Raw genomic sequence first — 26,180 nt, 5'->3', positions numbered from 1 at the left:
AAAAAAAAAAAAAAAAAAAAAAAAAAATATAGTTATGCTTTATTGTCCAATGTCATAAAATGGCAAGCATGTGAGGTTTATCTAAAGTATCGACAGAGGGTGTCAGTATTCGCTCCCAAGAACAGGATATACTCTGTTGATAGTCATCGTGCTTAATTATATACTAAAAGTTACATTGGCAAAGGCTTCATGAAGCTATAATTTTTCAAAGAAGAGCTCTGTCGATTGAATATAGGGGGAAGTTCAACTTCCAAAATTACATATATCTGTGTGCTCACTAGGCTTTGGAGCACAACTCTGTTAGGTTAATGAAGCTTGGCAAGCTCATATGCAAGAAGGAATCATACAAGTTGGTGGACAGAATGCGAAGAACTACAACCATTGAAGTCTTTCTGCTCAAGGATTCAAAGAAGGTGATTGGAAGAATCTGGTATTTATTGACTGACATTACAGAACTTGTTACTTTGTTTTCATTGTTTCTTGATATCTATATTCTCATTTCCACAAACTCTGCAAAGTAGAAGACACGGTTATTGTTTTTACACGTCAGACAATGATTGATAGGATTAATATCACATTTTGATTATGTTACTAATAAAGTGCGATTAAATTATGATTTTACATATCAAATGGTTAATTATTCGTATTTCAGCATAATAAAATAGTCATGCCCACTGAATTAAAAGACCTTTCAACTTGTCCAGCCTGTTGGAAACGGTAGTTTTTAAAGTTTCTTTTATTAGTTTGAGCATCTAAGTAAAGTGAACGTTCCTTTTTAGAAAAAGGCAGCATTCCTTATGTTGTCCCTATAAATAGTCTTGCATGAGAGCTCAAACTCATATAACAAGAAGCTTCGATATTAGTTTCCTCTTGCACAATTTCCCTTCTTAATATTTAAAGCCTGTATAACCATATTTAGACCAAATTTGTATAAATTTGGTCCAAAAAGGTTATAAGGTTTTAAACGAACTTGAAAGAAACCTTAGATATATCAAGTGTACGTTTGTTTCTTGGCTTCATTTCATTTGCTAGGAAAACTCTATCGTACTAAGAAGCCATGGATAAGGTTAAGAGGTTGGTTGCAGAGAGGAGTGTGGTCATATTCAGCAAGAGCTCATGCTGCCTATCCTATGCAGTTAAAATTCTATTGGGGGAACTTGGATTCAATCCTTTCGTGTATGAGATTGATCAAGACCCTGATTGCAGGGAAATAGAGAAAGCTCTCATGAGGCTTGGCTGCAGTGCACCAGTACCAGCTGTGTTCATCGGTGGAAAGCTTATTGGATCCACGAATGAAATCATGTCGCTCCACCTTAGCGGTGATCTGACCAAAATGCTGGTGCAAAGCCGTGCTTTGAACAACAAATACTAAATCTAACCAAATTATTCACTATTCTGTTGGAGAAGGAAAACGATAATAAGTTGGCACAAGTCTATTAGTGAATAGTTTATGTGATGCTATGCGTCAAGAATTATGTAGCAATTGTTTAGCGATGTAGTATGTAATACGTTTGTTATTGTTAATGAAGCTGCCTCCTATTTTCTTGTGTTCATATTTTCCCAGTTCGGCTCTGAACGCTTTCTTTAATATGCATCCAAAACTCAGCTGAATTCTTCTTTCCTAAATTGTTTTATCATATTACTAACTTTTGCGGCTAATCCTTCCTTATCAGACTCTCTGAGAACTAAAGTAGCTGGAAAATCTGCCTGCAAGTATCAAAGCATAGTCGACCCCAGGTACGATTACTTGTGACTATACCGTCAATGCTTTAGAGATTTTGACTCGATCTTAGTATTCAAGTGCCTGTAAGCTCTACTAGCGTCGACCCCAGTTATGACTACTTGTGACTATACCTTCAATGCTTTAGAGATTTTGACTTGGTCCGAGTATTCAAGTGTTTATGACTACTTGTGACTATACCTTCAATGCTTTAGAGATTTTGACTTGGTCCGAGTATTCAAGTGTCTGTAAGCTCTACTAACTATACCTTCAATGCTTTAGAGATTTTGACTTGGTCCGAGTATTCAAGTGTCTGTAAGCTCTACTAGCATCGACCCTAATTATGACTACTTGTGACTATACCTTCAATGCTTTAGAGATTTTGACTTGGTCCGAGTATTCAAGTGTCTGTAAGCTCTACTAGCATCGACCCTAATTATGACTACTTGTGACTATACCTTCAATGCTTTAGAGATTTTGACTTGGTCCGAGTATTCAAGTGTCTGTAAGCTCTACTAGCATCGACCCTAATTATGACTACTTGTGACTATACCTTCAATGCTTTAGAGATTTTGACTCGGTCCAAGTATTCAAGTGTCTATAAGCTCTCCTAGCATCGACCCCAGGTATGACTACTTGTGACTATACCTTCAATGCTTTAGAGATTTTGACTCGATCCGAGTATTCAAGTGTCTGTAAGCTCTACTAGCATTGATCGCTATCGTTAAATTAGGATGCTCCATTAATTAGATACAATATTCTAGTCAAAGAACCAGTTGGACTACTTGTTGGGTCTTGGTATTTTATTAAGAATATATTGTTTAGGAACAAAATAATGTGAAATATAATGATCGGTAAAACCAAGTTTCAGATAAAAGAAATGTTGTTCTGAGATAATTCTCCATAACGATCCTCCCCAAGCTAATGCAAAAGTTGAAGGAAGAAATTCTAAACTTTTCCGGCATGTGGGGCTGGGATTCTTCACCTTTTTTCATATTATAGGCATCACATTCCATTCGTTATAATGTTTATTCTCTTTTGATTTGTGCCTTCTTCTTATGTCTGTGATACTCCTCCCTTCAGCAGTCGATATCATTAGCATAGATTTTGTGCAGCCTTAACCTTTGATGCGAATGCCATATATAGTTCGTGATGATCAGGTGAGCATCTCCACGACACACAACCTTTACACGGGTACTTCTCTTTCTCAATTATAAAGAATATTGTTCATATCAGTTTTTTACCAGTTTTTTAGTAGTGAAATGTGAGTTTGGTGACCTTGATGGATCTGGTTTAGTTATGTTCTTTTTACTATTTACTGTCTAGATAAAGAAAGGTCGTTGAAAAGCTCGTAGTTATTTTGCATAAACTTTTATAGGATGGTCGAAGCAATTTGTGCAAATAGCTAATGGAGAGTATTGTATTTGGGTGAGTTATTATCTATATCAAGTCGATAGATGAAAGACTAATTTAATAACAGAAGCGGCCGAACTTGAGAGAGCCACTTCTAGAAGCACTCGATGGTAACCAACATAGAACAAGGAATGAGTTTAGCTGATTGAATTCAATCCATAGCCCAAAAACGAAACTGATGACTTCATAGTTATTACCTTGACCCCAAATAAGGGTTTGATCGAATGCTTTATTTCTATCGGTTTTTTTCTTTTTTCTTTTTTCTTTTTAATGTAAAGTTCATGATTGAAATAAAAAGTAGGGGAGTAAATTAGTAATTTATTAATAATATTAATATTATTGGTTGTTTTTTATAATTGGGAAATTGAGCCACTCTTTGTAATATGCTATGATGAATGGCTAGTTTCTTTCAACATATAAAGTCATTCTTTGTTTCAAAGTCACATGATAAATAGAATTTTGAATGGGCATAAGAACCTTAAATATTAACCTGTCAGCCACTCCAAATTCCACTTGTCCAAAAAAAAAAAAAAAAATGCTTACAGAATAATTAAGTTCATAATCAAATTTTATGAACAATTAAAATATAGTAATACATACCGGCCGTCTGCTTAGGGTTCCAACCTCAATGGTTGGTAACTAAACACGAGGGTTGTGCTCGTTGCGGGACTTAACCCAAAACCTTACGGCACGAGCTTACGACAGTCATGCACCACCTGTTTCCGCATTCTTGAAGGCACTCCTCTTTGCACCACCGGTGTCCGCGTTCTTGAAGGCACTCCTCTTTGCACTACCGGTGTCCGCGTTCTTGAAGGCACTCCTCTCTGCACCACCTGTGTCCGCGTTCTTGAAGGCACTCCTCTCTGCACCACCTGTGTCCGCGTTCTTGAAGGCACTCCTCTCTGCATCACCTATGTCTGCGTTCTCGAAGGCACTCCTCTCTTTCAAAAGGATTCGCGGCATGTCAAGCCGTGATAAAGTTCTTACCTTTGCATGGAATTAAACCACATGCGCCACACCTTGTGCGGGCCCGTCAATTCCTTTGAATTTCAGCCAGTCAATTGACCTCAAACAAAAAGGTGATTTCCCATTTAGACAGAAAAAGGAGAAGTGAAGAACTTTTTTTTACCTGTGAGATAGATGGGGCCCGGGACAGGATTATAATCTCGGTCCCGTCCAAATCCCGGTCCCACCACGAGACTCTAATTCGTTCATTTCGTGGCCTCCACTGCATAACCAGGCTCTTGCCTTCATCCAGGAAATTGAGAATTTGGCAAGATGTATCAATTCATTTATATAGAAACTTCTTAGAAGGAAAGAAATAAAGAAATAAACAAAGAATTCAAAAACCTGCTATAGCCGCCGGGATCCATCGTCAATTCCGGCGGAAATTCGATACTCGTCTTTGATCTTCCCAAGCATTTCCATATAAATGCATACAATCGTTCTTCCCTCTCTCAAACAATACTCAAAGAAAATTAATGGCAGCGATTAAAGCCCTACTTTCCATTGCTCTTATCGCTCTTCTCTTGTTCTTCGAATCCCTTCCAACTTCCGCCGCCGTTCACCGCGGGGCTTCCACTTCTCTTGCTGGAATACTTCGCCGGAACATCGTACAGACGACGGCGGATCATCATCAAGTTGCAGAGAAGAAGTTCAACGTTCATATCAAAAGGAGGATGCGGATGCGACCTGTGCTAATTGGCCGCCCTAAGACATCGGCGGCGAATCGGAGCCGAGAAGCGTTCTGTGGCGTTGGATCTATGCTGTGTATCTTCGTTCTTTTGGGATTGTTCTTGTGAATCATCCGTTTCTGTAAAACTTGGATTCATTTTTTTCATTTCATTTTATTTATATTTATACGATAAAAATTCAGTTTTTTTTTTTTTTTTTAATTATTATTTTATTTTAAATTGGTTTATTCTCTTGTTCATAATGACTTTGGGTGTAATTAAGCCTCGAGATTATTTGTGAAATTATTAAAAATATATTTATAGTGATTGATAATATCAATTCTAAACACATTTTAATAAATAAAACTATGCAAAAAATTTCAATAAAAATTCCTCTCCATTCGAGGGAGTCGCATGGAAAAAACCGACACATCGATTTAACGTGCACGCGCACATGTACATGCACCTAATTCTTCCCAAACTCGAGCTAAATGGCTTCCACCATAGTTCTTGTTCTTTTCTCGACATCTCTATTCTTCTTGGTCAGAATATTCTTCGGTAGATGTAACATCCTAGATCCACCGCTAGGAGATATTGTCCTCTTTGGGTTTTCCCTTTCGGGCTTCTCCTCATTGTTCTCCTCCCCAACCAGTGTGGGACATCACAATCCACCCTCCTTCGGGGCCCAACGTCCTCGCTGGCACTCTTTCCTTCCTCCAATTGATGTGGGACCGCCCCCAAATCCATTCCCCTTTGGGCCCAGGGTCCTTACTGGCACACCGCCTCGTGTCTACCCCCCTTCGGGGAACAGCAAGGAGGCTGGCACATCGTCCGGTGTCTGGCTCTGATACCATTTGTAACGTCCCAGATCCACCACTAGCAGATATTGTCATTTTTGGGCTTTCCCTTTCGGGCTTCCCCTCAAGGCTTTAAAACGTGTCTGCTAGGGGGTAAGGTTTGCACACCCCTATAAATAGTGGTTTGTTCTCCTCCCCAACCAATATTGGATATCACAGTAGATGATCATCATCAAGTTGCTAAAATCAATGGTCGATACCTTTTCGAACGAAAGATCATATCACAGCGGGCTTGATTATCTGTAGCGAGAGCTGAAGCTCATCAACGACGAATTGGAGCCAAACGTCGTCGTTTGGGATGGCGTTTGTGTTGTGTCATTGTATTGTTCTCGGTTTGCTCGTGTGAGAGTTCGATTGTTCACTTCTCGAATCTTTTGAGTTGTACTTATTGGTATGGATTTAGGATTTTATATCCGGTTTTGTGAGGTCAATTAATTTAAATTATAAATTTTATTTAATTGTTATTAATTAAATTTAAATTCAAATATTTACGAAAGAATTTTATCATTAACTATGAAGTATTTGTAGCATGATTAAAATATCTTATTTCGTATCACGTATCACTAATAAGAGATTTCGGATTCTCAGTAGGTTCTCGTGCGCTTGTCGAGTCCAACGAGAAGCTTCCGGAAGCACTTCGACGTATCTATTTAACCTACGAGGTTAATGTTATTTTCCATAAAATAATATTTTATTTACTCCCAAGAGATTATAAAATAAAATAAAAAGGAAAAATTCCTTAATAAAACAATTTCAAGCTTTGTAACTATTCTCGAACCAAACCAGAGAGAACGAACAGGGTCGGTCTCCAATGGAACAAGACGACTGCCCTGTGCCCCAATCTGCCGGGAGAGAAGATTTCGGGAAATTGCAGCACGGGTACCGATTTCTTTCCTTCATGAGGCGGCCTTGGCCGTCTTCTTCTTGTTCGTCCTCGTTTTCGTCATTAGTAACTTCTTTCGATTTGAATTAGATGCGAGCATTATAGGAGACGATGCAGAATCCGAGCCCCGTGCTGCGACGGAATCTTTACCTGTCGCCATTGCCACAACGAGGCCATGGTATTTCTCTCTCCTTTCTGCGTTGTGTGTGCGTGTGAGAGAGGCGTGTAATAAGGAATTGTGTATATGTTGTTCAACTGGAGCTTTCAGCTGAATTTATGAATTTTCATTGGTTTTAGAGCTCGCTGAGCAATCCGAACGACCGCCACGAACTTGTTCGACAGGACGTTAGACAAGTCTGTTTGTACGCTGTTCTATTGATTTTTTTTTTCCGGTTAAATTGTTGATTGTAACACATCGTGTAAAGGACGTCATAATAGGATTTGATTGATTTTGTTGGATTTGATGCTTTAGGTGGTTTGCTTGATTTGCAACACAGAGCAAGAGGTTTGGGGGTTTCTTTTCTTTTCTTTTCTTTTTGGATAATGTCATTCTTTGTGTTTATATGTTCTTGTTTATGTATTAAACGTTTGAATTTGGTGCATTTTAGGCCGTCAGGGTTTGTCGCAACTGTAATGTTAATATGGGAGAATACTTTTGCGACATCTGCAAATTTTACGATGATGATGTAGGAAAAGTTTCCATCAATCCGTTTCCCTTTATTTAGGAACTGATTTTGAATTTTGAAGTGTGGAACTGAATGATCTATTTATCCTAGATGCTAATAGTTTCTGTCGTGAATGCAGACCAAAAAGAAGCAGTTTCATTGTGATGCTTGTGGTATCTGTAGGTAAGGGTGCAATTTTCCGGTTCTAATTCTAATGTAAACTCAGCTTTCTGTGTTAAGTTTCTAAATAAGTATTCTTTGTAATATGATTTTCAGAGTTGGTGGTCGTGAAAACTTCTTTCACTGTGAAAAGTGTGGTATGTTATTCAACTCTCTTGATGATTCGTTTTAACTTTGTCTTGTGTTGTAACTTCTTTTACTGCAAGCAATTACTATAAGTTATTTGCTTATGATACCTTCAGGGTTAGTGCAACTAATTCAATGCCTATTAAGGTCTTTTTTTCCCTTTGTTTTTGGAAAAGTTATTTGATGAGACCTTTCACAATGCAACCGATAAGTTTGTGTGAGATCCCACATCAGTTGGAAAGGGGAACGAAACATTCTTTATAAGGGTGTGGAAACCTCTCCCTAACAGACACGTTTTAAATAACACATTTAACCTTGAGGGAAAGCCCAGAAAGGAAAGTCCAAAAAGGACAATATCTACTAGTCGTGGACAGTTTGCCCTTTTGGATGTGTGAGAGGGAATTTTTTTTAAGACAATATTTAATAACACATTTAGAGCTCATCCAACCATTATAACAAACTAAAAGCTAACCTCACCACTGAACAAGTTTTGGAATTGCAAATTGGAAAGACAACTACACATCTATCTCCTTTAGGGCACAAGTGAAATGAGTTAGCTATAGGTGTCCTTGCTCTGGTGTAGATCTGTTGACTGACATGAGCTGAGATCATTCTGATAGAACCTCATGCAAGCAAGCCATTGATCCTCAACCAATCAGAAAGGATTGAACTAGCTTGTACTTGGTAACTTCAAAAAGAAGCTAGTCATAAGTTCCATTATCAAATGAAACCATGTTGTTCACATTCTCCTTTTGCTTACCCTTGCCCCATTTCTTCTTCTTCTGCTGCTTCCTCCTTGTTCGGCGCCACAAGATCTGATTTGAGCGTTTGAGTGAAGGAGTTGCAAAGGTTTTGGCTTGAACAAAGACGTGCGAGAGAGAGATTATAAAAGTATTTCATTTTTGTATCCAATAACTTATTTTTGGATCTACATCTTACAGTTATTAAGAGGTGGCCTCATTGAATAATTTGTTCTATTTTTGTGTTTGGGAGGTGGGTCGATAGGGAGATTAACATTTTGTTATAAGTACAGGATCTTGCTATTCCACCCCGCTGCGCGATAACCACATGTGTGTTGAGAACTCTATGAAAAGTTTTTGTCCCATCTGTTATGAGGTTTGTACTTTTAGATTGTATATTTTCCCAGGAAGGTACAATCTTAACTGTTTTCTTCTAACAATTTTATTGATGCTTGCAGTTTCTTTTTGACTCAATTAAAGACACAACTGTTATGCCTTGTGGTCACACAATACATTTGGAGTGCTTCAGAGAGATGGAATCACAGAATCAGTACTTGAATTCTTAACTCAACATCCAGTTTCTGAATATACTAAAATATTTCTAAAAACTTTGCAAATACAAAATACAACTCTATTTTCTGTTATATCCATTGTCTTTATTCTCAAACCAAACAGGTTCTAAGCTTCCTGTTTTGAATTACATTAAGATTTCCGGTTCTCTTATTCTAATGTAGTAATATTTGCCTCTCAGATACCGTTGTCCTATCTGCTCCAAGACAGTTATGGACATGTCTGCAAGCTGGGCATTGCTGAAAATGGAGGTGTGTAACACTTAGTTCAGTCATGATAAAAATGAAAAGTAGAAGGAAATTAGACAACTGTCGTTTTAATTCTTAGAGAGGTTTCCCCAGTTAGTGAACACGATAGAACGGGTGGCTTCACATAAATTTTAGCAACCTTAGAGATTAGAATCTGTATCTTATCATTGTACATTGTACCCCCACTCTTCAACCTTCTGACTGATTTTTTCATTTTTTTTCTTTTTGTCGTGATGTATGATTACATGTATTGGTCTGTTCGTTACATGTATTGGTCTGTTCGTTAGAAATCTTACTGGAGTGATTGTCTGTTAGAAAGAAAATGAGTGTAGATTCAAGGTTTTAGTTATGCATTTCAGTTGAATTGCGAGAGAGGGATTGAGAGGCAAGATGAAAGAAGCAGTCCATGAGAGATTAATACTTTCTGTTTTGGTTTGACTTGCTCTGTTTACGACTTTAAATTTTGTACTTTTCCATTTGCCCATTACCCATTACCCAGTTGATATTTATGGTAAAATCGATCCTGTTGAATACTAAACTTTTCGGGTCACCGAGTGGTGGTTCTTTATATTTGTAAAGACATGTTTCTTCTGTCATATTTCAGTGTTGATATTCCGAAGTTTCTTTGGTTTCTTAAATGTGTATACTGTACTGTAGACCTTTGGCATTCCATATTATCTTAAATTTTAAATTCTATTCTATCTTTTTCTAGATTGACTGCACACCGATGCCTGAGGAATACAGCCATGAGGTAGTTGCTTATCTGCTTGTTTACGTTACCACACTGCATTTCAGAAATCGTCTAACTTAATCAACTACCGGGTTAAACAGGTATCGATTCTCTGCAACGACTGTAGCCATACGAGCAATGTTCGTTTTCACATTTTGGGACACAAGTGCAGTCGGTGCAATTCATTCAATACTAGGAGGATTTCTACTGTAGAAGGTCAATGAAAACTAAAGGTAAGCAAGAAAAATGGGGGCTCTCTTGATTTAACCATTAGGTTCTGTTCAAAGTTCGATTGTTCGAGTCATTTGATCCATTTAGGAAGGCAACCTTTTTGTTCAGAGGCCGGCTATGATTGGTTTATACCCTTAATCAGACATGTGGAAAGTCTAATAGTGCAACATAAAGTTAAATAGTTGGATCTTCTATAGGAAGAGTCTCAGATTCTTTTCATTGTATCATTTAGTATTTATCTTGCAAAAAAATATATACATCATATTAGATACATTACGCAGATGTGAATTTATCATAAATCTCAACAAATCCTTGTTTGAATACCTGAATTTCAGTAAATTAAGAAATAGGTTGATGATTGTTCATTCAAGAAGATATAGTTAAGGGGATGGATGATAGAGTGCTAACTCTACTGATCGATTAGTTGCCGAAGAAACTTGTAGGATATTAAATCTTAGGTAAGTGTGGTCACCATTGGAACTCGTTCCCTCTGAACCTTTTATTATTTCCATTGCTCTTCTTGACCATTGGGCTGATCCTCGGTTGTGTAGTGCGATCAATATTAAACCCTACCAACCAATATATACACTACCAATAATTTGTTATGTATTTGTCCCTAGTATACGAGGGGTACAACGGATGTTCGTTATCATTTTCGTTCGGTACTACAGAAAGGGAGAGGGCAGCCCTCTTGAATGTTAGCTTGTAATGGAGGTTCTTCACCCGATTCTGTATTCTCACAAGTAAATAAACTTTCGATACATGAAAAATTTACATGAGTAGGTTCGAATGGAGAATTGAAACAAAACTTGTTGGAATGTGCATAACATTCTTAGTGGTGTGTTTCTTAAACTTTGGTTGGAGTTAGGAACCTAAAATTGAAAGTTTAGAAAGCTAAGTACAGATTAACCGGACGATGAACATAGAAATGTTAGGTATGTTTATAATTTGACTCTAGGGTGAAACGAATCCAGCCAAACCCACCAAAAACAAGCTCATAGTCAATCTCCTAATTTCATTTCTTGTAAAGATTCAAAGCAGAAAGCACAACCAAACAAAGAAACATGACAGAACCAGCAATGGAGATAACAAGTGCAGCTGTGAAGTGGTGACAGTACCCTTCAAAGAAACCACAGACTTTTATCCATTGCATATGTGAGTTCCCAGCTCGACCGATGACTCCAATGGCTGCAGCAGCACCATCGGCAGAGAACAATAGCCCTACCATGATCAGGTCAAAGGTCATGAGCAACATCCATTTCATTGGATTGTCTTTGTAACTTTTGGTCGCCACCGAGTACACCAACGACACTGCTGCATACGCACATGCTATACAATTCGACACCACAAAGTACCTATGCGAAAGAAAATTATGAGACGTGACCATAAAACAATCGAAAAGCAAAGAGAAAACAGTTTTGGAACGTAAATGAGGTTGAATAACACATAAAAGGAGATGATGAAGGCTCGCAGCGGGTTTTAACCAAATAGAAAGTCTAAGAGGCTAAACTGTAATCATAATAATGACAAAAATATAGCTCAACTAACATAAAACATACAACACATACTCTCGATCAAGAGGTCGAACCTTCAAATCTTCTACCCACGTAGTAACAAAAGAACTCAGGTATTTGTTGGTGTATCCATGAAACAAAATGATAAAAAACGATTGATTTACATTCAAAACTTTCATTCAGGCATTTTATCAAACACCATGAAGGCACCTCCAAAACCCAGAGATATCATAAACAGAGAGAGAGAAATGAAAGCTCACTTAAAAGCAGACAAGTATCGCCACTTAGCAGAAGCATAAAAATGGATAGGAGGCAAGCTTTTGATGAGCGTAACAGAGATAATCTTCGACTCATTATCAGCGCCAACAACAACAGCAGCAACCAAAGTGAAAACCAGACCCAAAAATCTCAGAACCGCATCAAACGGCCATCTCAGTCTTCTTCTTCTTCTCTCCAAAGCTTTAATATTGCTTTCCACGCCATTCATCTGCTGCATCTTTCAGCAAGAAGAAGCCCGAGCTTCTCAACCAGAGAAGGAGAAATTCAAAGCCGAAAGTTGGGGAAAATATTTACTCGCATTTAATGCCTCTGACAGAAATAAATGCCAAGCAGTGGGCTGCCTACAAGTTTTCCGACACATTAAAGGGGGCACAATCCACCGGACACAAAAAGTTTGTAAACTAGTTCATGGGTCATTTGATGTTTAGACATCTAACAGTAATCCTTCGCAACTTCACTCGTTACGAATTCTCCTTCCTCTAAATGATAAGGTTCAGTGGACCGTCCACGTCGCCATCTGGCTTCACCATCTTTCGAGTCCCGACAGACATTCTCACACTCAAACCCTTCTCAAGGTTGGTCCGTGGTGCAACCCATTAAGGGATCCCACCGATCAACTTCCTTGTACCGGGTTGATGGTGACATGGCACGTCTAATTTACTAAGCTTTGCCCTATATGCTCAATATAAACGTATATTTATTTAGTTTTGAATTTTGTGACTTAATATATATATTATATTATCTTTAAGAATTTATTACAAAAAGTGTCAGGATGGCCGAGTGGTCTAAGGCGCCAGACTCAAGTTCTGGTCTTCGAGAGAGGGCGTGGGTTCAAATCCCACTTCTGACAATTTTTTTTTTCCAATTTAAAAAATAATAATAAACTGAAACGTGTCGCGTTGTTATTGGATATTCAAGAAAACTTATTTGACTATTGACCACAGGGAATCTCTACCGTACCTTCTCTGTCTCTTGGCATCTGTTTCCTCTTCCTTCTCTGTGTTTTTGCCCTTATTGTTCTCAGTTTCAATCAATCTCTCTGCAAAATTTTCTTTCCAACGATGAAGAACCGAGCTGGAAAAGACGAAGAACAGACTCGCTCGAAATCGAAGTTCATGAAGGCTAATAAACACAAGAACATGAAACGATTGGGAGGGAAGGGCCCTTCGCCCCAGGCGTTTGCGAATGCGAAATCAACTACTGATTACTATAATCCAGCTTTGATAAGTATGATTCTTCTAAAATTTTTACTTCTCTCTCTTCATGGCTTTTTAGTTTTTTTTCACTGCCGCTCGTTGATGATTCTGTTAAATCTAGGTTTTGGGCTTTTGCTTACTTGTTATGGGGTTCGAGTTTTGTTGTAAATCCAATATTTGTGTGGAGTTCAAAAATTGGGGGAATACAATGCAATATCGTGTTTAATGGCTTGGTTTAGGGAATTGGATGTTTCAGATTGAAGCTATGTGAATTTCTTCTGGTGATAGAATAGGTTATGAATTTTGATGGTATTTGTTTATGTATCTTTTGTTCAGAAAAGCAAAGAGAGTTCTATAAGAATGCTAAACATGTCAACAAGTATAAGAAGTTGGTAAAGCATCAGAATAATCAGAATGAGAGGCCATCTAGCTCATCTGTTGGACTTGTCGAGGTATGTTGTTTTGATAATAAGTATCTACCATCCTAAGATTTCAATTATGTTTGTTAACCTTCATTGATTGCTAAGTCTTGTATTCTTGAGATACTTTTTTTTTGTTTTTTATCCGAATGGAAGAATGAAAAAATGTTCTAGCAGAATATTTCATAAGATATCTTTCGCCGCCCGTAGATATTGTCCTCTTTGGATTTTTCGTTTTAGGCTTCCCCTCATATTGTCCTCTTTGGGTTTACTCTTTTGAGCTTCCCCTTAAGGTTTTTAAAACGTGTCTCCCAAAGAGAGGGAAAGGGCCTTCAAGGTTTTTAAAACGCATCTGCTAGGGAGAGATTTCCACACCCTTATAAAGAATGCTTCTTCTCCTCTCCAACTGATGTGGGATCTCACAGTCCACCCCCTTCGAGACTCAACATCCTCGTTGACACACCACTCGATGTCTGGCTCCGATACCATTTGTAACGGTCCAAACTCACCGCTCGAAGATATTGTCTCTTTGGGCTTTCCCTTTCAGGCTTCCCCTCAAGGTTTTTAAAACGCGTCTGCTAGGGAGAGGTTTCCACACCCCTTCGTTCCCCTCTTCAACCGATGTGAGATCTTGCAAATTGTCCTATAAAGAGAGAAAGATGGGAGTTTTGTTTCTTTTTGGTTATGGAAGTTATTTCAGGTCACTACTTGTTTTGCCGTTCCATTCTTGTTATCGAGAGAGAGAGAGAGAGAGAGGCTTTGTTTCTTTTTGTTTGTTGAAGTTATTTCTGGTGCCTCTGTCACTATTTGTTGATTGTGATTCCGATAGACATTGAACCTAATGAGCATCTGTTTATTCCAATTCTTGTTATTGAGAAAAACTGGTGTCACGCCTCGTTCAGGTCATGCCTTTTTGTTGCCTCTTGCCTTAAGGCGATTAAGAGTCGAGTAATTCAAAGTTTGTCATATCCTTTTATTGTGTATTCAATTTTAGATGAAAAAGAATTTCCCATTAATAACAAATGCTTATCCATGAAGGATTATAGCCTTATTCTTCCAAGAACGAACTAAGAGAGTCAGCTACCTAACTAATCTTCGTAATTAAATACCGTTACTGTGTAGGTAGATCTCGTTCTGAAAGACCGATTACTAGCTAATTCATGGTAGAGCCAAAGAGGGTGAACTATACAAGTTAACAATAACATTGATAAAAACGGTTTTGAACAAGGAACCCTTGATAACCTAAACCCACCTGAATATTCCATAGTCATGATTGTTTTGTTGAAAGTATTTACTATGAGAGCAAGTAGATTGGATTTCAAGGTATCTGAATTCAGTCCAACCCAACTTATAAACTCCTCCATCCATCACTATTTGTTGATCATTGAACCCAACGAGCATCTGTTTTCATTCCATTCTTGTTATGAAAAGAATCTGCTGTATATAGCACACATCACGTGCGTGCTCAAACTACTGTTCTTCCTGGTTCTTAAAGGGTGAAAATGAAATGAAATTCGAGAATAAGACGAATGGAAGACGTGGGAACGAAAGGAATAAAGGCGTACCTAGTCTCCAGGGACTGTATGAGAGAAAGCATCAAGAGAAAGAGAAAGCAAGAATGGAGAAAGAAGCCATTATTGCTGCAAAAAAGGAAGAACGAGAAAGAGCTAAAGCTAGAAGAAACTCCACGAGGGAGAAAATGTTCAAAAGGACACAAAAAGGGCAGCCAGTTATGAAGTACCGAATTGAGCATCTTTTGGAGACCATTGGCGCCTCAATGAACCACTGAGGACTTTGTGAAACAAAATTTTGTTCGCTTTAGTATGTATATTTCCCTTGTACCTTCTAGTTTGCTTCATTTTACAATCAAATTCTAAGGATTCATGAAATGATACACGTGCCGTCGATTTGTAGGTGTTTTTTATGGCGTTCATCAACGTGTAGGAGAGGGGAGACTCAAACTTTGGTCCTTGATATAAGGTATATGTCTTAACTAATTGAGTTATGCTTAGTTTATCTAAAGTTAGGTGTTGAAACTCGACGAGTATCTAAACTAGTTAGGTGGCATTCAATACTATCCGTTAGATTCTTTAGCATTCTCGTAACCAAGAATCTAAGTTTCATAGGACAGGACATGGTTTACTTCGATTACCAAGTACTCCCTTTATCATGCATAGATAGATCTACATACACACAAACACAAATTGTTCGAATGTTCGAGATGCATCAATCACGAGCAAGTTCCAATAGAATTGGAATGGCATGTTCGGGATGAAAAAACTCAGCATCTCATCGACTAGCCAACATTATAATATCCACATAACTCAATTCAGCATCACAAGACGGTTTTATTCAAGAAGGAATGGGTAAATTCTAAATGAAACCGATCATCCTCTAAGATTATCCAACATATTACAATTCCAGTATTAAAGATCATTCTCAAGCTGAATCACAAACAAAGATTTATACCGTACAAGAATCAAACTTGGAAGCTTCGGGACGATTCGATTGGAGTCGAATCTCAAGGCAAACGACACAGTATATAAGCTCGGTGTGGTCGAGGCTGGCATATGACCATGAGGGTGAGAGCTATAACAATAGCCAGCAGAAGTCCCATAAGATTCAATCCAAATCCATCGGCATCACCAGTTGAGCAACAATGCTTCCCCATCAGATTTACAGAGCAAAAAAACCAGTTGCCTTCCCAAATAAAAGCCTCAAAATTGAGCCTCTTGAACCCTTTCCTCTGGTCAATATAAAGTGACTCAAGTCAAGTCTTTGTGCTCAAGTCTTTATAAAGCTCTTTGATTCTTCTCCCTGTACTTAATGCGGCCGTTGGGTCGTTTTTGTTTGTTTAGATTAGTGGAGGACAAAAATGTAAAAATGTCACATTTTTTTCCGTCGGTACCCCAATTTCGTGATAAATTTAGTAGCGTAGAACGTCGGGTCAATTTTACATGAAAATATTCAAAAGTTGACCGGAGAAAGAATCATTGAAGTTTCGTATCTTATTTTGGAAGTTATAATTTCTAATAATTTTAACCTCTAAATCATCGTTTGGTTAGAGATTTAGCTTAATAATGTGTTTAGTATGTCATGAGAAATTATCATAAATAAATGTTTGGTTCTCTCAATAATACTTATTAATCATACGCATTATAATCCAAGTATTTTCAAGCTCGTACTTTTCCGCTCACAAATTTATACATAATAAATATTTTTTAACACAAACTTATGGCTATATTTCAAAATTTTAATAAGCGAAGTTCACGAGAAAAATAACAAATAATAAATCGATCAAAATAAACCCTCCTTTAGAAACACGAGAATTTAAAGAGAGATTTAAAAAGTACAAACTAAATTTAAAATAAAAAATAAACAATCCGAGAGAGAAGTTTCGAGCATACAGATCAAAATAAAACAAAGTCCGAGAGAGTAAAAGCTATAATAATATTAAAAACACATTTTAAAAAAAAAACACTAATATAATCATTTTAGATAGGAATATATATATAAATATATGAAGAAGTAAAAAAGAAAAAGGGAAAAAATGGAGAATGAAGAAGAAGAAGAAGAAGAAGAAGGGCAACGTGTGGGGCATATCATCAACCAATAAATCTGTCTGAAAATTGACAAACCACAAACCCACTTTCTCACAGAAACAGATTCGTCTCTTTGACCTGCTTTTTCCTTTTTCCTATTCCTTTTTTCTTTTTCTTGTTCATCACATTGCATAAATCTGCTCTGATCTGCTCTGCTCTGATCTGCGCTGTCTCTGTTGAGTTACTTTCACTCTGCAGCAACTCACACCAATTCCTCTCTCTCTCCTCTTTCTCTTTTTCTCTCTCTTCTTCTGCTCTGGCAGGCTCATCAGACCAATTAATAAAAGCACTTAAACATGGAGTTGCAGGCTTTAAGTACTCTGTTTGTTTTTGTATTTGGTCATCTCCTCAGGTGTTCTTCCTTCTTCTGCCCTGCTAAGTATAGAAACCCATCAATCAACAAGAATAATAAACGAAGTACCCAACAGGGAAAACAATAAAAAAGCTTCCAATCTCTCTGCTGCCTGGCTCCACATTCGATAAAGCCTTCTTTCTCTATCCCACTGCTACACTTCCCAACTATTCTCTTGCTTCTTCCTCTCATACTTTTGAAACAGATCCTTAATTCTCAACACAACTCAGTTCTGTTCTACACAAATCAGCTCGTTTACTGAAATCTCAAGTGGGTCAGTCTGAGTTTCAAGTTTCTCTACGACTATGTTTCCATGTAATCTAATCTTAACAGCAGATTGCAGAGGACGATGCATATCATTGGATTAGTCGGTATCACATTCGTCGATAGAATAATGAACGAGCAAGGCATTGAGAAACCAGAATGGATTTAGGACAAGAACTAAGTTCAGTTGAAATCTGAAATGAATGTCTAATGAACATACAAGCAAAAGATTCTGCCCATAGTATGCGTGGTGACTGCGAATTCGGGTACAGTACAATGAAGTTTTGAAGAAACTTTGATATCTTTATTGATCACTTATAATGCTTGTCTGTCTATCCATCCCCCCACAGCTCAGGTAAAGTATAAAATGAATGGCAATGGAGTTCCTCTGCCTCTGTAAATGTACCTCGCTCCATTTAAATTAGAGCTGCAAATTATGTTATTGACACAGAGAACTACATTAGGAGTGTACTGAATAGAGCATATAAAGGTCATGTACCTACTACCATCTCCATTCCCATTATGTGAGCTTCACTTGCTAGGCTTTGACACTGGGTTGTTGCAGTTGTTGCATCAAGTAAGCCTTGGAGAAGCATCTCCATCCATTGTCCACACGAAACCAGGCATGTCTAAGCGACACCCAGCAACACTCCGGTATATATAAAGTTTTTCCACCGGACAACTTTCGGGCCTTATATTTGGGGGACCCCTCTCGTCTATAACTTCGACATTAAGTTTGGGAAACTTCTGAGCTAACAATTTGCATGCTCCAAAACTCACCAAGCAAGAAGACATCCAAAGGGATCGCATTGTCTGGAGCTTTGCAGCATTCGCCAAAAGAGCTTTGTCACCGAAAGGACAGTCCCTAATCTCCAGCTTGCGAAGACTATCACATCCGGACAACACATGATGAAGTGCTAAATCAGTATCTCCAGCAAATGCCACAGATAGCATCTCTAGCTTCTTGCCATAATTCCCAATGTACTCAAAACATCTATCTGTAAGAAGGCCAGAGAGGGAAAAGCGTTGGAGATCCTTGCAATGCTCAACAATGGCACCAAAGCCCACGTCAAGCGGCTGATTTGTGAGGTAATCAGGAGTTCGTGGCTCCATAATACAGAGACGAAATCGTGTCATGTTTGGTCGATTTCTGGCAATGGTCACTAAGGCAGCATTTGTCATTTGACGACAGAAGTACAGAACGGATTGGAGCTTTGGGCAACCTTCAGAAACAGAGACAAGACCCTGTTCTGTCAAAGACACATTTGGTTCTGGACCATATGGTTCAGATGGAAACACTCTTAATTCTCGAAGATCCTTGCAAGTATCTGCAAGGGCTTCAAGGCCAGAATCTTCAATGTAATCCAGCACCTGCAGTTACAGTGCATCTTGAACTAAGACCATTTACAAAGATTGAAGCTAAACATAGCACTATGTTGAAGGGAAATGCACTATTAGAAGGAGAAAAAAAGGACAAGGAAATACCCAAAGCTTCTGCAAATTATGGCATTGACTGATAAGCTTGGTAAGATCGTCACTCTGAATTGTTGCATAGCTCAAGTTCAAGGATGTTAACCTAGAGCAAGTGGGATAAACGGAAGGAAGGTATGCAGGAACCACATCCCAAAATCCAGATAAACTTTTCAATTCTGTGCAGCTTGTGAATGCTGTTGTTAAGTTCGAAAAAACATCAGATCTCAAGTCCGCTGTGTAGCATCCAGCACCAAACTCAACTAGCTGTGGTGCACGACGAAGTAGGTTGGGATGCCTATCAAGGGGAACAGGACGATTGAGCCACAGTGTCCGTAAGTTTGGACACCTATCCACGAGACGCTCCAATGCAGAAATACTCACCTCAGACACCAAACAGGCAATATTGAGGGATACCAGTGACGTATATTTATCAGGAAAATGGCTGAGCCAATGTCCACTCAGATCTTCCACATCGCTCTCTCGTAAGTCCAACACTTTCAAATTCCTGGATCAGCCAACAACCATCCGTATAAATACAAGGAATAAAGACTTCAAAAGCTGAAAGAAAACACACTAACGCACAAGAAAAACCCACGCCTTCAATGATAAGGAGACCATAGAAAAAATAAAAACCCTTGCCCTATGTGTCACCCACCACTCAATTCTCAAGCACTATGCGACATCCACAAAATGAACTTCCATAAGCTTAACAGGAAAAGAAAACCATGTCGCCTTGTGCACTATCAAAATCATTCACTTGACAAATAGTAATCCCCAACCCAACAACCACCTTGTAAGCCACAATGATAAATGAGATACTGATCTTCGAAATCAATAAATTTAAGCTCGAAAATTCACAAGTCAAAGGAAAAAACGAGACAATGCAGCCAAATTGAACACTGGGCAAAAAGATACCAGCTCGAAATTCTTTTTATTAACCTTAGATCTTCAAGAAAGAGAAAACAAAACTCAAGCTCAAAGCAGAATTGAAGTTCAAGGAAGCTCGAGACAAACTAGATCAGATTAATAATATCCTTAACAATCACTGTGTACCCAAACAATACAGGGTTATGGTTCGGTAAGAAAAGACAGCAAGCGAACCAGACTAATGGATCCCATATCCGAAAGAAAGTAACAGCTTATCCTCCACAACATCCCTCCGAACCCCACGCCAGTCCCCCAAAAAATGGAAAGAACAAGAAGAATAAATGGCTAAATCTACTCATAAAAGACATTTTAAGCCTACAGCGAATAGAAGACCTCGAAAGTTCCCAGTGAGCTAACTTTGAGCTCAGCTCAGCTTAGCTCAATGGTGTTTGCTCATCCCACCCAAAATAACATTCCACAAGATATGAAATTCTGTACAAAAGAAAAGAGAATCCAACAAGAGGAAACCAAGAAAAATAACAAAAGATTAAACTGTCTCAAGACGTGGTACTCTCTCTCATCCACAATGTTCACTCTAACCCCGTTTCCCCATTTCACACACTCGCAAAGCCCTCAAAACGGAAGCCAAAAACAAGAGAACCAAAGAGCCACAAACCTGCAATTGGCAGCAATGGCCGCAAGCCCATCAGTACTGAATCCCTCACAAGTCATCAACACAAGAACCTTAAAATTCTTAAAAGACTTGGAAATGAGCTCCAAGCTCTCATCCGTCACCACCATTCGCTTCAACTTGATCTCCTCCAGCAAAGGATACGCAGAAGCCATAGCCACGATCCAAGGATGAACATACCCACCCCAACCATCGGGCACCAAACTAAAATCCGCAAAGTGCGGCTTCCCCTTCAACTCCACAGATCTCACCTCCGGAAACCTCCTGATTACAATCTGAGGACTCACCGCATAACAGTTCCCAACAAAAATCCTCTTCCTACACCACCTCTCAATCTCATACCACGACTTACACACCATCGAGATCGAGTTCCTATCCTTATGACACTGTATAAACGAAAACACATGCTCCAACACATCCTCCTGAAACGTACTCGCCATTCTCAGCATCTCAAAAACACAACAAAAAAAATTAGCCCTAATTTCTCCTTCCCTTCCTCACCAAGAAGAATGTCGCAGCTCTTTAAACCAGCTCAAAGCTCCTCACAACTCTCCACAGATTCGCAACAACAAAATAACAACAAAACAGAGTTCCTTAGATCTGAGACGCCATTGACGGACCTTCAAAGAAAATGAGAGAGAGAGAGAGAGAGAGGATAAGGTCTTTCCCTTTTTTTTTTTCCCCCTTTTCTTTTTCTTTTAAATTCATGGGGTTTAAATTAATGGTGGACTAGTGAGGTAAAGAGTTTAACCACAGTTAAATAGTGGCGGGCAGTACAGAAGGGCAGGAGGAGAGATATTCTTCGACGAACAACAGAGAGCCACGTGTTAAAGAGAAGAATAGAACCGTCAGATCAATCAGAAATCTTATCCTGTGGCGGAAAAAGAGTGGCTGCAGAAAAATACGATAATTTCACGATACGATATATTGAAGATATATCGGGAGATGGGGAGAAGAATGGGTTTTGATAAAGTGTTACGTTGACGTACCAAAAGGAGGAGTCGAGTGTGCGGGGGGAAGGAATCTAATGATTCCGATTGCACGGCTGGATCTGAGAGATGTGGGCTCCACACACGATAACCGGGCAACAATTTTACCTTTCTACCCTTTTTACCCCCAATAATCTAATAATTTTAAATATTTATGAAATTAATAAAATAAATGGCTAACTTCTATTTTACCATAATATTTTTTAGGGATAATTAATTAATTGGGATGATTTTATTTGAACTCTGGTATGATGACATCAGGACCGTCCAATCATGTGCCAATTGACTGTTTCCTTTGATTGATCATCACTTCATTAAATATTTATATCTAAAAATAATAATAATAATAATAATTGGTTTTTTTAGGACATAATAATTATTGAATCGATAATTTTATAAAACTTTTTACCTATTATAAAATAAATTAACTTCACCCAAAATAAAATTACCCACATAAAACATATTTAATCTTAGAATTTATAAGATAAAATGTGTATAATCAGTAACTTTTAATTTTTTTAATATTTATATACCTCTCAGATGGTATCAAGTTTTTCAAAATTAAAAAATTATATCTAATTTTGAAAGTTAAAAGTTATATATAATTTTAAAAAACTCATTTTTGTATTTTTTTTAATTCAGGGAAGAATTAATGTTTTATTAAGAATCTTGTATAAAAATTTATTTTAAAATGTAGAATTAAATATTAAATTAATTTTGAATAATTAAAAAAAAATGCAAATTGGGACCCAAATAGCCACCTATCTATATAATTTTGTCATCTCTTGCCCCAAATTAAAAATAAAATAAAATAAAAGAAAATATCCAAATTATAATATAATTCATGAGAATTGATTTTAATTATATTACGAAAAAGCCCACTCGTTACATCTCAATCAAAGCCCCCTTTCCCTTACCCTCTTTTCCCGCGTAGTACGGACATAATGGTAATTTTGTAGATTTCGAGGCCTACAAATGGACAAAATAAAATTATATATATATATATATATTTTTTTTTTGGGTTTAAATTTGCTTTTCTTTTTCTTTTTCTCTTTCACAGTTAACAGATAATAAAGCGAAAAAAAGATCACCAATAGTTACTGCAACGAGCAGGCGAGGGATAGCCGAAATGACGAAAACGCCCTGGACACATGGGCGGAGATGGAGGGCATTTTAGTCCGTGGGCGAAAAGGACATGTATTATGGAGCTGTGATGGTTCAGCATGGAGTGCATGGACCTGTCCCTTTTATGTCCAAAAGCCGAGGGCTTCCAATGGACGGTGGAGATTGAGTTTGGTTCCAAAGAGAGATCTTGGCCGTTGGATTCCACCTTGGTGGGCGTCTTTATCGATGGCTACCCCGAAGCCTTGTCGCTATCTTAAACTGTTTTTTATAATTATATTTATTTTTAATTTTCACAGTTTTAAATAATAAGAAAATAATACAAGAAAATTATGTATTTTTCCTTTTTCCTTGTACATTTAATTTAGTACCAACATAATTTATTTCAACTACTCAACTGTCAAATTTAATTATTTTTCTTTACTTTATGACATTGACAATTAAGATTCTATAGCTATCAATAATAATGAAAATTTAAACATTATCGTATCCCGACCTTTCTAGAGGTCATATATGGGCCCGTTCTTTTGTCATTGATTTATAATATATTTCAAAATAATTTTGAAATAGTTAAAATCACTTTTAAATATAATTTTATTTATTTATGGTATGAAAATTACATTGGAAACGTTAATCAAACATTCCGTTATGCTAAATTAATAAATAAATAAATAATATTTTATTTAACTTTCAAAAAAATAAAAAATAATTTTATTGTTAGCGTCGGGTTTCAAATATACTCATAGCCCTTACATTTAAAATATATATATATATATATATATATATATATATATATATGAGATAATTTATTAAATTTAAACCTACTCTAAAAAAAATTATTTTAATACAGATCTAACTGTGGTTAAGAATAAGAAATAGAATTGAGATCGAATGTGCAGCAAACATAAGTGGTCCAGTTTTCATTAATAAAATACAAGCCACCAATTAACACCTAAAAATAAAAAATAAAAAAATATAAATTAACTGGATCCTCAAAATAAAATAAAATATACTACTAATTAAATAAAAAAAATATTAATCGATTACGAATATATAAGATATATTTCAAACTAATTATTATAATATATTTACGAATATTTTTTAAAAGTTTTACAATTTTAAGGGTATTCCAATTTTTATTAAAAAATTATAATAGTATTTGTTAATTTATTTAAAAAATTAATAAAAAAATTAAGAATTAATTTTGAGTGAGTTGTCATACGCGTAGGGTTGAATAGTTAATTAGATTATAAAAAACCGTGATTAAAATTTAAATTACGATAATTTAAAGAATAAATGAAATTTAAAACAAATTAAATTGAAATTAATTAACATCCCCACGCATGGTTTCTCCGGGAATCTCTCTTACGCTCGAGTGCAGAAGATTACTTTAAAAAAAATTAAAATGTTTTTTTAATTAGGTAAACTAAATAAATTATCAATAAATAGCTAAATATTTAATTAGATGTATTAATTAACCAATTTTCTAATTTTGTTTGTATTCTTTTATAAAAATAACCTCTGGGATTCCTTTTACACGGATTACTTCAAAGTTGGCTCAAAAATTATAAACAAAATTCAATTATTTATCAAAATTTTAAATTTAAATTAAATAAATAAATAAGTATAAAATAATAAAATCATCACAAATTTCAAAACAAAATTTACTATTTAATAAAAAAAAATTACCTTAGTTTAACAAATATATATATATATATATATATATATATATTATTATTATTCTCGCAAATATAATAAAATTGGTTAAAAATCATAGATAAAAATAAAAATTATATATATATTACTCTTATTTTCGCAAATATAATAAAAATGGCTAAAAACCATAGATAAAAATAAAAAATATATATATATATATTACTATTAGTCTCGCAAATATAATAAAAATGGCTAAAAATCATAAATAAAAATAAAAATTATATATATATCACTATTATTCTCGCAAATATAATAAAAATGGCTAAAAATCATAGATAAAAATAATATATTATTATTATTATTATTATATTAGAGATAAGGTAAATTATATATAGAAATTAAAAAAAAATTATATCGATTTAGCTCATCTTGACATAGATATGTCCGAAATTACAGATAAAAGTTACAAAACGTTAGCTCTCCTTTTTAACTTGACGTTTAGGGAGGCCCTATAAGATAAAAACGCTAATTTTTATTTTTTGTAAATAAATAAATTTTATAAAATATTCAAATAAGTTAATGATTTATTAGACAGAAAATTAAAATTTTAGACGGCTATTTCAAAAATTTATTAAATAATTGTTTAAAATTTTTACTAAAAAGTAATAAATAATAAAAGATTAAATTATTATGAATAAATTAATGGAATTAATATAATAGTGTTGCATTGGTGGATGTGGTGTAATAATAAGATTTAATAATGGATGACTTTGTAATAATTTTTTTTTTAATTATTATTATTAAAAAAAATTGTACGAAAGGTTGGGTTTGATTTGAAAGTTTGAGACCTGCTTGCACGTGAAGTGGTATGTCCAATGTTTAATTATACATTTAATTAGTGGAATTAATTGCTAATTAATTTATGCCAACTCCAAGGTTTTATGTTAAACATATGATATTAATTTTTTTTAATTATAATTTACTCTCTATTTAAAAATATTCTATATATGTAGGGATATTTTAGTCATTTATTCGTCTGCCTCTTATCTAGGTCAACTCAACTACGGATATCCACCACTACTGGAATAACTTCAGGACTCGTCACTCGTTTGTACGTAAGCCTTCCTGACTTTGTTTTTAGATTTACTCGAAAGGTCTCGTAACATTACGATAGTACAAGTACTGTTCTCGAGTGTGCTTAACGTGGAGAAATTTTCACATTATATGGTAGTACAAGTACTGTTCTCGTTAGTTTATTTCGTACTTCAACATCTTTTATGAATGATGTGGTGTCCCGAGGATTTGAACTTTGTTTCTATAAGTTTTTAAAAATTAACGCTTTTGGTAGTTGAGATTTCAAAAATAACATGTTTAGTCCTCAGAGTTTAATTTAAATTTATAATTAGTCCCTAAAGTTCGAAACTGATTTATAGCTAGTCGTGAAAGTTCGAAATTGATTTCTAACTGATCCTTAAATATTGAAAAACATACATAATGTGAGAGTCTCACATTGGTTGGGGAGGAGAACGAAAAATCCTTTATAAAGGTGTAGAAACCTTTCCCTAGCATACACGTTTTAAAGTCTTGAGAGGAAGTCCGAATGGGAAAGCCCAAAGAGAACAATATCTGCTAGCGGTGGGTCTGAGCCGTTACAAAATGATATCAAAGCTAGATACCAGACTATGGGTCAGCAAGGAGACCCTGGGGGGGGGGGGGGAGA

General features: G+C 36.3%; 5 protein-coding genes and 1 non-coding gene across 13 annotated transcripts in view; 4 read left to right on the top strand and 2 right to left on the bottom strand.

Annotated features, from left to right (window-relative positions):
- Positions 1-1,553, top strand: part of LOC111461113 (monothiol glutaredoxin-S11-like) — a 6,113-nt gene extending 4,560 nt beyond the window's left edge. For all 3 annotated transcript variants that reach the window (XM_023104599.1, XM_023104597.1, XM_023104598.1), the window contains exon 2: positions 282-1,553. In XM_023104599.1, coding sequence (XP_022960367.1) covers positions 1,058-1,372 — 315 coding nt within the window. In that variant the 5' untranslated portion in view covers positions 282-1,057 and the 3' untranslated portion in view covers positions 1,373-1,553. The remainder of the gene's footprint in view (positions 1-281) is intronic.
- A 4,884-nt stretch (positions 1,554-6,437) lies between these two features.
- On the top strand, positions 6,438-10,316 carry LOC111460617 (E3 ubiquitin-protein ligase MIEL1). Its single transcript, XM_023103819.1, has 12 exons — positions 6,438-6,542; positions 6,637-6,724; positions 6,844-6,900; positions 7,019-7,051; positions 7,155-7,232; positions 7,351-7,394; positions 7,488-7,528; positions 8,551-8,633; positions 8,716-8,807; positions 9,009-9,078; positions 9,788-9,826; positions 9,907-10,316. The coding sequence occupies exons 1-12, from the start codon at positions 6,475-6,477 to the stop codon at positions 10,027-10,029; spliced, it is 816 nt and encodes a 271-aa protein (XP_022959587.1). The 5' UTR covers positions 6,438-6,474; the 3' UTR covers positions 10,030-10,316.
- A 581-nt stretch (positions 10,317-10,897) lies between these two features.
- LOC111460976 (CASP-like protein 1E1) lies at positions 10,898-12,471 on the bottom strand. The gene is made up of 2 exons (XM_023104380.1): positions 11,811-12,471; positions 10,898-11,391 (listed from the first exon to the last, which is right to left on the bottom strand). The coding sequence occupies exons 1-2, from the start codon at positions 12,044-12,046 to the stop codon at positions 11,052-11,054; spliced, it is 576 nt and encodes a 191-aa protein (XP_022960148.1). The 5' UTR covers positions 12,047-12,471; the 3' UTR covers positions 10,898-11,051.
- A 124-nt stretch (positions 12,472-12,595) lies between these two features.
- Positions 12,596-12,679, top strand: TRNAL-CAA. Its single transcript has one exon. It is a non-coding gene; the product is annotated as a tRNA-Leu (tRNA).
- An 89-nt stretch (positions 12,680-12,768) lies between these two features.
- Positions 12,769-16,349, top strand: LOC111461241. Of its 3 annotated transcripts, none has more exons than XR_002713543.1 (5): positions 12,769-13,056; positions 13,362-13,477; positions 14,940-15,265; positions 15,359-15,424; positions 15,869-16,349. XR_002713543.1 is itself a non-coding variant. In XM_023104762.1 (4 exons), exons 1-3 carry the CDS (start codon positions 12,891-12,893, stop codon positions 15,231-15,233), a joined length of 576 nt encoding a protein of 191 aa, XP_022960530.1. In that variant the 5' UTR covers positions 12,769-12,890; the 3' UTR covers positions 15,234-15,265; positions 15,359-16,349. The 3 variants fall into 3 exon arrangements, 1 of the variants encoding a protein (XP_022960530.1); XR_002713542.1 differs by having other exon boundaries at positions 15,622-16,349; XM_023104762.1 differs by having other exon boundaries at positions 15,359-16,349.
- Positions 16,350-17,024: 675 nt separating this feature from the next.
- LOC111460882 (protein TRANSPORT INHIBITOR RESPONSE 1-like) lies at positions 17,025-21,391 on the bottom strand. Of its 4 annotated transcripts, none has more exons than XR_002713486.1 (4): positions 20,679-21,391; positions 19,148-19,640; positions 17,883-19,033; positions 17,025-17,418 (listed from the first exon to the last, which is right to left on the bottom strand). XR_002713486.1 is itself a non-coding variant. In XM_023104227.1 (3 exons), exons 1-3 carry the CDS (start codon positions 21,140-21,142, stop codon positions 18,236-18,238), a joined length of 1,755 nt encoding a protein of 584 aa, XP_022959995.1. In that variant the 5' UTR covers positions 21,143-21,391; the 3' UTR covers positions 17,026-18,235. The 4 variants fall into 4 exon arrangements, 1 of the variants encoding a protein (XP_022959995.1); XR_002713488.1 differs by having other exon boundaries at positions 18,162-19,033; XR_002713487.1 differs by having other exon boundaries at positions 17,026-18,056; positions 18,162-19,033.
- Between the last annotated feature and the right edge of the window lie 4,789 nt (positions 21,392-26,180).

This window comes from Cucurbita moschata, unplaced genomic scaffold, assembly GCF_002738365.1.
Source record: "Cucurbita moschata cultivar Rifu unplaced genomic scaffold, Cmos_1.0 Cmo_Scf00024, whole genome shotgun sequence".
NCBI classification, from domain to species: Eukaryota; Viridiplantae; Streptophyta; class Magnoliopsida; order Cucurbitales; family Cucurbitaceae; genus Cucurbita; species Cucurbita moschata.
Note: the sequence above shows the minus strand (reverse complement) of the source record. Positions and strands in the feature narration are given on the sequence as shown.

Bases quoted from the DNA above. Each gene is read 5' to 3' on its own strand.
- LOC111460617 (XM_023103819.1), top strand. From the start codon at position 6,475: ATGGAACAAGACGACTGCCCTGTGCCCCAATCTGCCGGGAGAGAAGAT. The intron at 6,901-7,018 runs GTCTGTTTGTAC...TTGATGCTTTAG, and splicing joins TTCGACAGGACGTTAGACAA to GTGGTTTGCTTGATTTGCAA. The intron at 8,634-8,715 runs GTTTGTACTTTT...TGATGCTTGCAG, and splicing joins TTTGTCCCATCTGTTATGAG to TTTCTTTTTGACTCAATTAA.
- LOC111460976 (XM_023104380.1), bottom strand. From the start codon at position 12,046: ATGCAGCAGATGAATGGCGTGGAAAGCAATATTAAAGCTTTGGAGAGA. The intron at 11,392-11,810 runs GTGAGCTTTCAT...TCTTTCGCATAG, and splicing joins CGATACTTGTCTGCTTTTAA to GTACTTTGTGGTGTCGAATT.
- LOC111461241 (XM_023104762.1), top strand. From the start codon at position 12,891: ATGAAGAACCGAGCTGGAAAAGACGAAGAACAGACTCGCTCGAAATCG. The intron at 13,057-13,361 runs GTATGATTCTTC...TCTTTTGTTCAG, and splicing joins CTATAATCCAGCTTTGATAA to AAAAGCAAAGAGAGTTCTAT. The intron at 13,478-14,939 runs GTATGTTGTTTT...TGGTTCTTAAAG, and splicing joins CATCTGTTGGACTTGTCGAG to GGTGAAAATGAAATGAAATT.
- LOC111460882 (XM_023104227.1), bottom strand. From the start codon at position 21,142: ATGCTGAGAATGGCGAGTACGTTTCAGGAGGATGTGTTGGAGCATGTG. The intron at 19,641-20,678 runs GTTTGTGGCTCT...TGGCTGATCCAG, and splicing joins GCCATTGCTGCCAATTGCAG to GAATTTGAAAGTGTTGGACT. The intron at 19,034-19,147 runs GTATTTCCTTGT...CTGTAACTGCAG, and splicing joins ATAATTTGCAGAAGCTTTGG to GTGCTGGATTACATTGAAGA.